Source organism: Carassius auratus, chromosome 24 (genome assembly GCF_003368295.1).
Source record: "Carassius auratus strain Wakin chromosome 24, ASM336829v1, whole genome shotgun sequence".
In the NCBI taxonomy this organism is placed as follows: Eukaryota; Metazoa; Chordata; class Actinopteri; order Cypriniformes; family Cyprinidae; genus Carassius; species Carassius auratus.
Window position 1 is genome coordinate 21,941,185 of NC_039266.1, and position 13,007 is coordinate 21,954,191.

Here is a 13,007-nt window from a genome sequence, read left to right on the forward strand (position 1 = left end):
TTTTATTGAAATTAAACTGAAATAAAATTAAATTGTCCTTGGCAACTTACAGAAATAGTTTGTTGAAGCATAAAAATAAACAACTGGGAAGAAAAACCCTAAAAAAAATATTTAAAACAAATTAATTAATAAAAAAAAAAAAAAAAGACAAAGGACTTAAAAGCACATAATTAGCTGTTAAAGACTTTTATTTTGTTAAGTGTGAATATTAAGGTGAAATAAAACAAAAAAAGAAGCTTGAAGAAACAAAAATTATAAAAATTAGAGTCGGCTTGGCAGCTAACTGGAATAAAAATCATTAAAGCACTAAAATTACTAACTGGAAATAAATAAAAATGAAAACTAAAATTGACATGAATAGCAGTGTTTAAAAATAATAAGAAGAGTTTCTCATAATAATTATTTAAAAAACATTTTTGTTTGGCATCTCACTGAAAATAATGTTGACGCACTAAAATTACTAACTGGTAATAAATAAAAACTTAAACTGAAATCAAACTCAAATAAAAAATAAAATACACCTGAACAGCAATATTCATTCAATAATAATAATAATTGGCAGAAATTGGCAAAAATCTGAAGCAAAAACTGAAAATGTACAAATAAAAGCTAATTCAAAATACCTATAAAAGTTTAACAATATAAAACTAAAACTAAAATGTATAGTGCAGTGTCATGATGACCTGATTAATGATGATGAAGCCGTGTGTGTGTGTGTGTGTGTGTGTCTCTGCTCAGATCTGTGTCACTGGAGCTCATGGAGCGGCTGGAGTGTGTGTAAAGATCCCTGCAGCGGAGGATACCGGCAGAGAGAGCGCCGACCTCTGACCTCTGACCCCGGCCCACACTGCAGGAACCTACAGACGCAGTCTCAGAGCTGCAACACTGGCCTCTGTCCCGGTACACACACATACTCATTATACACATGATAGAAGAATGGTTCTTGTAGTTTTTATACAGTAGCTGTATTGGATACAGGTGAGCATTGTGAGGACAGGGGGCGGGTCTATGACGACTCCTGTGCCAATCAGTGTCCTCGCAGCTGCGCTGACCTCTGGGATCACGTCCAGTGTCTGCAGGGCACCTGTCATCCAGGTATGAGCGCTTCTCTGACCTCTGGTGTTAGCGCACACATGAAGCGGGGAATGTGAGTGTGTGTTTCTGCTCCTCAGGCTGTCGCTGTCCGGACGGCCGGCTCTTGCAGGACGGAGGGTGTGTGTGGGTGGACGAGTGTCGCTGTGGGGTCCCGCTGGAGAACGGGACGCTGGAGATCCGACCCGGAGAGAACATCACCGTCAGCTGCAACACCTGGTGAGAGGAGCTCACTCATTAATGAATCCGGTTCACCTTAAAGGACCGGTCCCAGATGGGAGGGGGGGTCAGATTCTGGTGTTCTCAAATATTGTGCTGAGGGTAAAGAAACATTAACAGAATTGACCAAAACATTTATAATTGTGATCTAATTTTTACTAGTTTGAACAAGTGTTAATTAAATATCATTGATAAAATATTATAATTTTTATTTAATTTTTATTTTGTATTTTTATCTTTTTTTATTTAAAAGTTTTTGTGTGTCTATATTTTTATTCTTATTCTTCCATTTTTTAGTTATATCTGTACTTATTTTGTAATTTATAATTGCAAAGTTTTTATTTAATGTGTGTATTATTTCTGAAACTTTATTAAATATTATTAAAATATATTTTCATTATTATTTTTTAAATATCAACAAAACTGCACGAATGCATTTATATATTTAAGACATAATTTATCGTTATTATCATCTCATTTTTACTAGTTTGGACCTATTTATTTATTTGTATCATTGATATAACTATAATATATTTTATTAATATTATTATTATTTTTTTAATGTTATGTGTCTTTATCTCTTGTTTTTAAAATATGTCTCTTTAGTTCTAAAAAAAAAACGTAAAAAGTAACTCAAATGTTATTTATTTAGTTAGTTATTTATTAATTTTTTGTTTTATTTATCAGTAATAACCTAAGTGTCAGCCTCAGAATGTTCTCACATCTCAGATTTCAGCAGGTTTTAATACATCTGTGAGGATGTTTTTGTAAAAAGTGTGGTCTCTCTGCAGTGTGTGTGTAAATGGCTCTCTGGTGTGTACGGATCACGTGTGTCCGGTCTACGGTCCGTGGGGTTCGTGGAGCGAGTGTTCGGCGTCGTGTGGGACAGAGGGACAGAGGACACGCAGACGGTCCTGCAAACACACGACCGGAGGACCGACCTGCGCCGAAACCGTCCAGAGAGACAGCTGCTCACTGCTGCCCTGTCCAGGTCCGCCAACAGAACACAGCAGCGCTCAGCTACACACTTCAACTCTATTCAAATCTCAGTTTATATATAGCTACTATGTGATATTTGATAGAAATATGAAAATATGTTAACAAATATAAAAAAATAAATAAATAATTTAAGTCACAAAACATGCTAAATTAATTTGCATAAAAATAATAATAAAAAATATTTAAAAACACTATTATAATATTTTGCACAAGATATCAACAAATATCAACAAATATGTAATTAAAACCCACACACACAATACATATTCTTACTGTTTGATGTTTTATAGAAATAAAAATATATATTTCGAACATATATGAAAAACATGTCATATATTTCAAATCGCAATGCATGCAACTTTTTTTTGTTTTGTTTATGAATAATTGTATAAAAAGTTACATTCACAGTTTTTCAATTTGATTTTTTTTTATCTATAAAGGGAAAATATAAGTATCTTTATTGTATAAAAAGCATAATATTTTACCTTTTATATTATGTTATTTATTTATTATTATTATATTTAGTTATTTATTTTTATTTATTTATATTTACAATTTTGGCAATTGTTATGTTCTGTTTAACAAATAAACAGCAACAGATTCATTCTCATTTAACAACAACTAAACAGTTCTTATGGAAACCAGTTCGTTTGAGTCTATTGGAAGTGTTTTCCTTATTTTTGTCAAATTCTCAACAAAAAAAAAAACTTCCAACAAATGTGTTTCCACAAAACCAATTACCAAAATAACCAGTATCCTGAATATATATATATATATATATATATATATATATATATATATATATATATATATATATATATATATATATATATATATATATATATATATATATATATATAAATTTGTGCTTCACATGTATTTTAATTGGACTTGTATCATGTAAAGTGTAGATTTTATAGGCCGTTATGATTTTGTCGATGTGTTAGCCGGCTGTGTGGTGAGCGAGTGGTCAGTCTGGACTGACTGCAGCGCCTCCTGTGGTGGAGGAGTGTCACTGCGCAGGAAGACGGTCCTACAGGAGCCAGAGCCTGGGGGTCTGAGCTGCCCCGGACCCCTGGAACAACACACCGCTTGCAACACCAACAGCTGCCTGCCCGGTACAACACACACATCCATAAACACACACAACCAGGCCTGACAGATAAACACAATTCAGTGAAGAAGAAACACTTACGATGTGTTACAGTGCACCTATAAAACCCTTCAAACGGTCATATAATATCTGTGGAGTGTCTGTCATTTCAGTTTATGTTGTCATAAAACATGACAGCACATGTTCATAACTCAGGCTGCAGATATGTGTTGCTTTACAAAGAAAATCACAAGAAAAATAAGAAACCGTATTTGGCATTAAGATAGAATAGCGATAATATTCTGATATACTGACTGTGAAATTTTCATTCAAATTAATAATATTTACTTTACAAGTTCATATTGCCGTGATGCAAATAAATGCTTTTTGCATACTTTTTAAAAAGCATCATTTTAGGACATTTAATTTTCTTTTTATATCACAATTTATAGTACAATGAATTATGCATACTGTTATGGATATAATTTACTAATGACAGTCATTTTTGCTGTTTAATTGTTTATGAAAATAAGGGGTAAATGTGCTTAATTGTCATTTAAATTACAGCACAATGTAAAAAGTAAAAATGTTAAACACACACAAACACAAACACACACACACACATATATATATATGGTTTAATGATGTTTAGCTGAATTTAAGCAGATGTGTGTGTGTGTGTGTGTGTGTGTGTGTGTTTTCTAACACATGCTCTTAGAGAAAATATTTACCTTCCATTTAGCTACATTACAGATTCAGCAATTTCCTGGTCCTCTTGTGTGCAATTTTATGCTAATTTCAGTCCGTGGCAAGCATACACAAAATATTAAAAGTGGCACTGATTTGCATTAAAGCATCAGAGAATGTGGAGAAGAATCTGTTAGGAGTTAACATGAATCATGCAATGTGTGACGGCCATGCAGACTGTTCATTAATTGTGTTTTAGATGATAAGACATAATAGAGTTTGAGTTGATAGACTCATTTAAAACAGTGCGATAAGCCTTCGGGAGGAATGCAGTGTGCCTCCAGAGTCGTTTAAGCAGCTTGACTCATTTGATTACTGCTGTTAATGAACTTCGGCAGCAGTCACTGAAAGGGCCTGCAGTCGCTCCATCAGACCGGCAACAACACATCATGTGTGTTTAAACTACTGTAGCTCAGCCACAGATAATACTCTCATCTGTGTCATCGGTGTGCTGTGTAACACTGGTTTGGTTTCTCTCTGTCAGATTGTCCTGTAGATCAGGTGTTCAGCTCGTGTGCAGGATCCTGTCCATACAGCTGTGAGGATCTGTGGCCCCAAAATCAGTGTGTGCCTCTGACCTGCAGTCCTGGGTGCAGCTGCCTACCTGGAGCCGTGAGTCCATCTGTTTGTGTTACCCCACACAACACCTGAGAAACCGCCTAGCAACACCCTAGTAACCACACACAACACCCGAGAAACCACCTAGCAACACCCTAGTAACCACACACAACACCCGAGAAACCCGCCTAGCAACACCCTAGTGACCACACACAACACCCGAGAAATCACCTAGCAACACCCTAGTAACCACACACAACACCTGAGAAACCGCCTAGCAACACCCTAGTAACCACACACAACACCCGAGAAACCACCTAGCAACACCCTAGTAACCACACACGACACCCGAGAAACCGCCTAGCAACACCCTAGTAACCACACACAACACCCGAGAAACAGCCTAGCAACACCCTAGTAACCACACACAACACCCGAGAAACCCGCCTAGCAACACCCTAGTGACCACACACAACACCCGGGAAACCACCTAGCAACACCCTAGTAACCACACAAAACACCTGAGAAACCGCCTAGCAACACCCTAGTAACCACACACAACACCTGAGAAACCGCCTAGCAACACCCTAGTAACCACACACGACACCTGAGAAACCGCCTAGCAACACCCTAGTAACCACACACAACACCCGAGAAACCACCTAGCAACACCCTAGTAACCACACACGACACCCGAGAAAACGCCTAGCAACACCCTAGTAACCACACACAACACCCGAGAAAACCACCTAGCAACACCCTAGTAACCACACACAACACCCGAGAAACCGCCTAGCAACACCCTAGTAACCACACATGACACCTGAGAAACCGCCTAGCAACACCCTAGTAACCACACACAACACCCGAGAAACCACCTAGCAACACCCTAGTAACCACACACAACACCCGAGAAACCGCCTAGCAACACCCTAGTAACCACACACAACACCCGAGAAATTGCCTAGTAACATCCTAGAAATCCCACACAACACCCTAGAAGCTGTCTAGCAACACTCTACGAACCACATAGCTACAGCCTAGAAACTGCCTAGCAACAAGATACCAGATAATAGCATGCTAAAAACAATTTGAAAACTCTAGCAACATTTTAACAACATCGTACCAGCTTCTTAAAACACCCTAGAAACAGTATGGCATCATCGTAGCAACCCCATGGAATCACCCTAGCAACCCTATAACGATGTCGAAAAAACCTTTCAGAAAGATCCATAGCAACTTTATAGCAAAACCCTAGCAACCTCATAGCAACGTTCTAGCACAAACCTCCAAAGCAATGTGTTAGCAGCGTCCTTAAACACCCTAGCAACGTCCTAGCAACACTCTAGAAACTATACAAAAACGCCTAGAAACCACCTAGCAACCCCATTGCAACATTTTTGCAAATTCTCAGAAGACCCTAGCAACCCCATAGCAGCATTATAGCATAAACATTCATAGCAACGTCATAGCAGTGTCCTTACATACCCTAGCAACGTCCTAACAACACTCTAGAAACTACACAGAATGTTCTAGAAACCACCTAGCAACACTCTACAAACCACATAGCAACAGCCTAGAAATTGTTTAGCAACACCAAGATACCAGGTAGTAGCATGCTAAAAATATTCTGAACACCCTAGCAACATCTGAACAACATCCTAGCAGCTCCCCTAAAACACCTAGAAACACTATGGCATCACCATAGCAACCCCATGGAATCACCCTAGCAACCCTAAAACAATGTCGAAAAACCTTACAGAAAACTTCCATAGCAACCCTATAGTAACACCTTAGCAACCCCATAGCAATGTTCTAGCATAAACCTTCATAGCAATGTCTTAGCAGCATCTTTAAACACCCTAGCAACACTCTAAAAACCACCTAGCAACACCCTAGCTATTGCAACATTTTAGCATATTATTAGAAGACTCTAGCAACTCCATAGCAATGTTCTACCACAAACCTCCATAGCAACTCCATAGCAACGTCCTTACACACCCTAGCAACGTCCTAACAACATTCTAGAAACCATACAGTACAGCCTAGAAACTGCCTAGCAACACCAAGATACCTTCTACCACAAACCTCCATAGCAACATCATAGCAGCATCCTTAAACACCCTAGCAACGTCCTAACAGATTCCTGAAGATTCCCGAAGACTCCTAACAATCACATTCCAACGTCCACTCCTAAACCTCCATAGCAACCCCCTGGCAACCACCACAGCTCCCTAGCAACACAGTAGCATCTCCTCAAGCAAACACAGCTTCAGAAAACACATAAATCTAGTGTGTTTGTTACTCCAGACTGCAGTAAACAGAGTGATTTGAGGAGTGTTCACATCTGCTCCTGATGGCTCTGTACTTTTGGAAGTGTGATCTGGAAACAGATGGCTGTACGAGTCCCGCATGAATATGAGAACGTTATTAATCATATCCTCCATCTGCAGGTGATGCTGAACGGAAGCTGTGTTCCCCAATCCCAGTGTCCTTGTTCTCTGATCTCGCTCCCACCCGTGTCCCACAACCTCACCCTGGACCTCCAGGAACAGGAAGTTCCCACAGGAACCGTCATTCCAGACTCCTGCAACTCATGGTACTTCACATTCATTCGGTGCACGCTTTGTGTTTCACGTGTAAATGATCTCTAACAGAACGAGCTCCTGCGGTTATTGGATTGATATTCAGTGACACATGGAACTCAGTCAGGCTTTTCTAAGAGCGTCTCAGTGTCGTGAAGTGAACATAAAACATCAGTGAGATGTTCAGAAGGTCACTCTGACATTGCTGAAAGAATCTAAAGCTCTGGAATAACAATTCAGAATTAAACATTTTGAAGTGAAGTGCATGAATTAGATGAAAATTTGCATGTTTGAGTCATATACATGCACAGAAATAAAAGGAAAAAAATAAACTGTATTTTTCCCATAAGAAAATGAAGCCTATTTTGAAGCATTACTGTAAGGTAATGAGGTAATCCAAGTAAACTATAATAAGTTAGTAAATCATCTACCACAATGTATAAATACTCTATAAACTAACTTACTACTGTTATGCAAAAAAAAATAAAATATATATATATATATATATATATATTTTTTTTTCATAACAGTAGTAAGTTTTCCAACTAAAAAAAAAAAATGAAATGAAATTATTTGAAATGCTCTAAATTAATCTATTTATGCTTATACTTGTGTGTGAATAATCTTATGTACTGTGATGTATAAATACTCCACAAGTTATATTATAAGTTATAAATTGTCACGAATGTTATAATGCTCTGAATTAGACTTTATTTATGCTAAATATATTTAGGTATTTGTATAATTTATTCTGAATATATTTTTAAAAAAGCTTTGGGGGTGGACATGTTTTTGTCTTGGAAAACTTTTCTGAGAAAGCTATAACATCAAGCATGCAAAGATGAATAAGTGTGTATATTTACATCTGATTTTAATTGTGTGTGTGTGTGTGTGTGTGTGTGTGTGTTTAAATACAGTGTCTGTGAAGGTGGGATCTTTACCTGCACTAACAAGTCATGTGACGGTGAGTCATGTGACCTCATACACTCACAGCAGAGACACATTATTTTTATAGCTTCATATTCTCACTGCATGGCAACTATTGATTTGAGAGCCATTTTTAAAGGCAAACTTGTTCCTGAAACAACTTCTGAGCAATGACCTCCTCGCTGTGTTTATGAGAGGAAGTGAAGAATGCTGTGTGTTTTCATTCAGAGGACTGTGAGTGGAGCAGCTGGTCAGCGTGGAGCTCTTGCTCAGCGTCCTGTGGATCTGGACAGCAGTTCTCCAGCCGGACGATTCGGCGCCAGCGGCAGTACAGAGGACAGGAGTGTGAGGGACCCTCACACACATCACGAGTCTGCAGGGGCCCCGAATGTGGTGAGAAGCACAGTGCTGAGGGTTTGTGAGGGGTTCAGTACTGTATTCCTTAAAGTACCTGAAGTGCAATTGCACTGTACTTTTTATTTATAATAAAAGTTATTATTATAATACATTTTTATGGCGATTATTATTAATAGCAGTTGTGGTTATTTTAATATTTTTATTTGGTTGTTTTAATTAAAACAATAAAAATTATGTTTATTTTTTATTTGGCAGCATAATAATAATAAAAAAAATATTTATTTTATTGTTATTTATTAAATAATTTTAATATTTACTTTATTTGTTTTAATTATATGAATATATTTTTTAGCTTAATAATTATTATTATTTAACTAATAATAATAATAATTTTACTTATTTGTTTTAATAATAACGATAACATTTTAACCTATATTATTTATTTATTTATTTATGGTGATGATGATGACGATCATTATTATTCATTAATTGATTATTATTAATAGAAGTTGTTGTTATTTTAATATTATTTTTATTTGGTTGTTTTAATTAAAACAATAAAAATTCTGTTTATTTTTTATTTGGCAGCATAATAAAAATAAATATTTATTTTATTGTTATTTATTAAATAATTGTAATATTGTTTTAATTATATGAATATATTTTTTAGCTTAATAATTATTATTATTTAACTAATAATAATAATAATTTTACTTATTTGTTTTAATAATAATGATAAAAATTTGTACCTATATTATTTTATATTTATTTATTTTAATAATAATAATAATAATATATTTTTTATTGATCAAATATTTTTAATAATAATTATTGTATTTATTTATTTTTGCAACTTAACTGTTCTGTTTATTTAAAAATAAAATAATAAAAGAAAACATAGTTTAAAAAAAAATATATAGCATTTGCCCTTCCCTAAAGCCCATTGGTCATCAACTAATGTTCATACAGAGTGTCCAGATGGTGAGCGTTGGATCTGGAGTGAGTCCATATTGGGGCGCGTGTGTGAGAGGGGGTGTGTGGACCTCTACAGCCCTGAACCGCTCAACTGTACGGGCCCCGGGGCCACAGAGGGCTGTGTGTGTGAGGAGGGCCGGTACCGGAGCCTGGAGGGCCAGTGTGTGATTCCAGCTCTGTGTCAGTGTGAAGAGGAAGACGGGACGCTTCGAGAGGTACACGCACACACACACACACACCCGTCACACTGCTCTGCTTTAGCCTGTAATTGCTGTGCTGCTTACTTTGTTTGTTTATTCTAATATGGAAGGTCATTAACGAGTCTGATGGATTAGCACTCAGGGCATTTGTGGAAAAATTTAATTGCCATCATCAATAATGAACAACAACAAAAAAAAACAAACGTTGAAAGGCCTTATGAGGTTGTCTAATTGAACTACAGTGGCGCCCATTTAAGAGTTTCTGTATGAAGAGCGTTTTGTTGAATGAGACGGATGATGTAACTTCCTGTGGCGGGAAGAATGCCATCAGCACAACATTGATGGATGTTTTACAGTACACAATACTACATTAACTGTAGATCAATATTTACAAATCTACATTCATTCTACATTCTTTACTTAAATATACTTATTGGCTTTATTAATTCATGTTTATCATTATTATGAATGATTCACCAATGTTAAAATTCTAACATTCTAAAAAGAACTAATAATATAATTAACTTATGGGAACTAATATTTGTAAAAAAAAAAATACATAAAGAAATAGTTGCTCTTGCATTTATTTGATAAAAAAAGGTGAAATATTATTGCAATTTAAAATAACTGTTTTCTATGTGAATATAAAATAAACTTTAATTTATTTCTGTGATGCTCCGCTGTATTTTCAGCATCATTCCTCCAGTCTTCAGTGTCACATGATCTTCAGAAATCAGAATAATATGATCATTTACTGCTCAAGAAACATCTCTGATTATTATCAGTGTTGAAAACAGTTCTGCTGCTCAATATTTTTGTGGAAACTGTGATGCATTTTACTTTTAAGGATTCACAGATGAACAGAAAGTTCAAAAGAACAGCATTTATTTGAAATAGAAATCTTATGTAACATTATAAAATGTCTTTACTGACATTTTTTTTTTATTATTGTTTGTTAGTCCCGTTTTTTTGTTATTTTAGGTTAACCTGAAAATGAGAAATACCATGTCAACTAGATTAACTAAGTTAAATTTTTTTCTTTCTTTTATTTCTTTATGTTTTTATTATTATTATTCATTCATTCATCCATTCATTTTATTTTATTTAATTTATTCATTTTATTTTATTGTTTTTTTTTCAATTTAAAATTTATTTACCAATTTTTATGGTTTTACATTTAGTTAATTATAATTATCATTATAATTAGAGTTCTGCCTCGTAGATGGATGATGGTTGGTCTGAAACCTTTATTCAATTTAATGCATCCTTGCTTTATGAAAGTATTAATTAAAATGGTAATAGCAATACATATATATATATATATATATATATATATATATATATATATATATATATATGAATAAACAGATACACTATTGTGAATATAATACACTATTATGATACTACTATTAACACACTAATAAATGCAAAACACAGGGACCAAATATTATGCAGAACTTGTTTTAGTAGGGAGTGTGTGTCAAGCACATAACTGTAAATATGAATGAACTGTGTGTTGTGTGTCACAGCCGGGGTCCGAGTGGGTGGACGGCTGTCAGTCCTGTCGCTGTATCAATGGCCAGAAACACTGTCAGTCAAACTGTCCTCCCCTTCACTGCTCTGAGGTAAGAAACGTGTCGTTTGTGGTTCAGATTTGCTTTCCTTCACCTCACACACAGAGAGATTTCTCCAGTGTATTCTCCGTTAGACATCCACTGCTGTTCAGTCTCACATGCATCGGCCGAATAACCGGTGCATCGGTAATGAGTTCAGGACGCCGTTAGAGGACCAGATGCTGGAAATAGAGCGACCCGTTGTCCAGGCAACAGCTCCGGTCAGGGATAATGTCCCAGATGGCTCTGGAGTGACGCCTGGACGTCTCAGAAGCTCAGCAGCCCTCGAGGAAGCCAACATCTCCTCTGGGAGAAAGAACAACTAAAAATACTGCCTCTGGTTCTTCTTCATTCAGTCAAAATCAAATTACCCGATTTGCATTTCTGCCACTGGCACAAGTAAATGTCACACCTCAGCGAAGGAGTGCACTCCAAACTAATAATCACTGACTGAAATAAACACAGGCTGGACTCATAGTGTTTCCTCTCTCTGCCTGCGGCGGCACCAAACTGAGTTCCAGAAATATAATCAAAAGTGTTTTCAAAGTTGCAAACAGTCAGATAAATTGTGAGGTATAAAAATGCTGATGGGTTTGAACAGTGAAAAAGTTTCTGGAGTAACGATTGCATTGAGCTGCAAACAAACAACACAAAGTGCAAATAATTAATAGTCATAACAACATAACTACTGATAACCATAGAAGCAAATCAAATGCTTTCCAACTTGATCTCATGTTAATTCAAACTAAATAAAACATGGTAAATACAAGTTTTTATTAATGTTTAGAATAAAGTTTTATTTTTAGATTTAATTTTTTCATTTAAATTTTAAAGTTTAAGTCGTTTTTTTGTGTGCTTTTGTCTGTTTTTTCATGTCTATATAGTTTTTAAATTATTGTTATTTAGTCCATATAGTTATTTTAGTACATCAGTTTAATCTAAATGAGAAATAGTCAACTAGATTAAATAAGTTTTTCTTTCTTTCTTTATTTTCTTTATTTATTATTATTCGTTGATTTTATTTTATTTCCATTAAAGTTTATTTTATTTTTAAATTTTTATGGTTTTTAGATTTAGTCATTAATCATTATAATTATACTCCTCCCTCGTAGATGAATGATGGTTGGTCTGGTTCATTGCTTATAATTCTTAATTTTTTTTTTTTGAAAAATTCCTCGGGGAAAAAAATAAATACAATTATTAATATTAATAAAAAAAGTGTATATATAAAATAATAAATAAATAAATAATAATAATAAAAAAAAAAAAATATATATATATATATATATATATATATATATATAAACAATTTTTTTATTTTTTTTATTTATTTATTTTTATTTTAATTTCTTTTTGCTTTTTTTTTTTTAATTTGTTTGTTTTTTTTGTTTTTGTTTTTTTATAATAACACCCACCCCCATAGATGGTTTTGTTAAATCTCAAACAGACTTTTTTTTATTCCTATGGGATGCATTAGTAGAAAATAAACTTAGTTGCCAGGTAATTTCAGGTAATCATATTCTGATGTAAATGTCGTCTGCCTATATGCATTGTGTGTGTAAATACTGGGTTTAATATAACCCAGTGTTGGGTAAAATATCAATGAAGCCAGGTATTGGGTTGTTTTGACCTAGCATTTGGG

At 34.9% G+C, this 13,007-nt stretch overlaps 1 protein-coding gene across 1 annotated transcript in view; it reads left to right on the plus strand.

Moving 5' to 3' along the window:
- sspo (SCO-spondin) overlaps window positions 1–13,007 on the plus strand; it is an 89,014-nt gene that overhangs the window by 68,643 nt on the left and 7,364 nt on the right. The window contains exons 97-107 of the mRNA XM_026201634.1: window positions 739–900; window positions 979–1,095; window positions 1,173–1,311; window positions 2,103–2,302; window positions 3,258–3,428; window positions 4,635–4,762; window positions 7,162–7,307; window positions 8,211–8,257; window positions 8,449–8,613; window positions 9,547–9,767; window positions 11,282–11,377. Coding sequence (XP_026057419.1) covers window positions 739–900; window positions 979–1,095; window positions 1,173–1,311; window positions 2,103–2,302; window positions 3,258–3,428; window positions 4,635–4,762; window positions 7,162–7,307; window positions 8,211–8,257; window positions 8,449–8,613; window positions 9,547–9,767; window positions 11,282–11,377 — 1,592 coding nt within the window. The remainder of the gene's footprint in view (window positions 1–738; window positions 901–978; window positions 1,096–1,172; window positions 1,312–2,102; window positions 2,303–3,257; window positions 3,429–4,634; window positions 4,763–7,161; window positions 7,308–8,210; window positions 8,258–8,448; window positions 8,614–9,546; window positions 9,768–11,281; window positions 11,378–13,007) is intronic.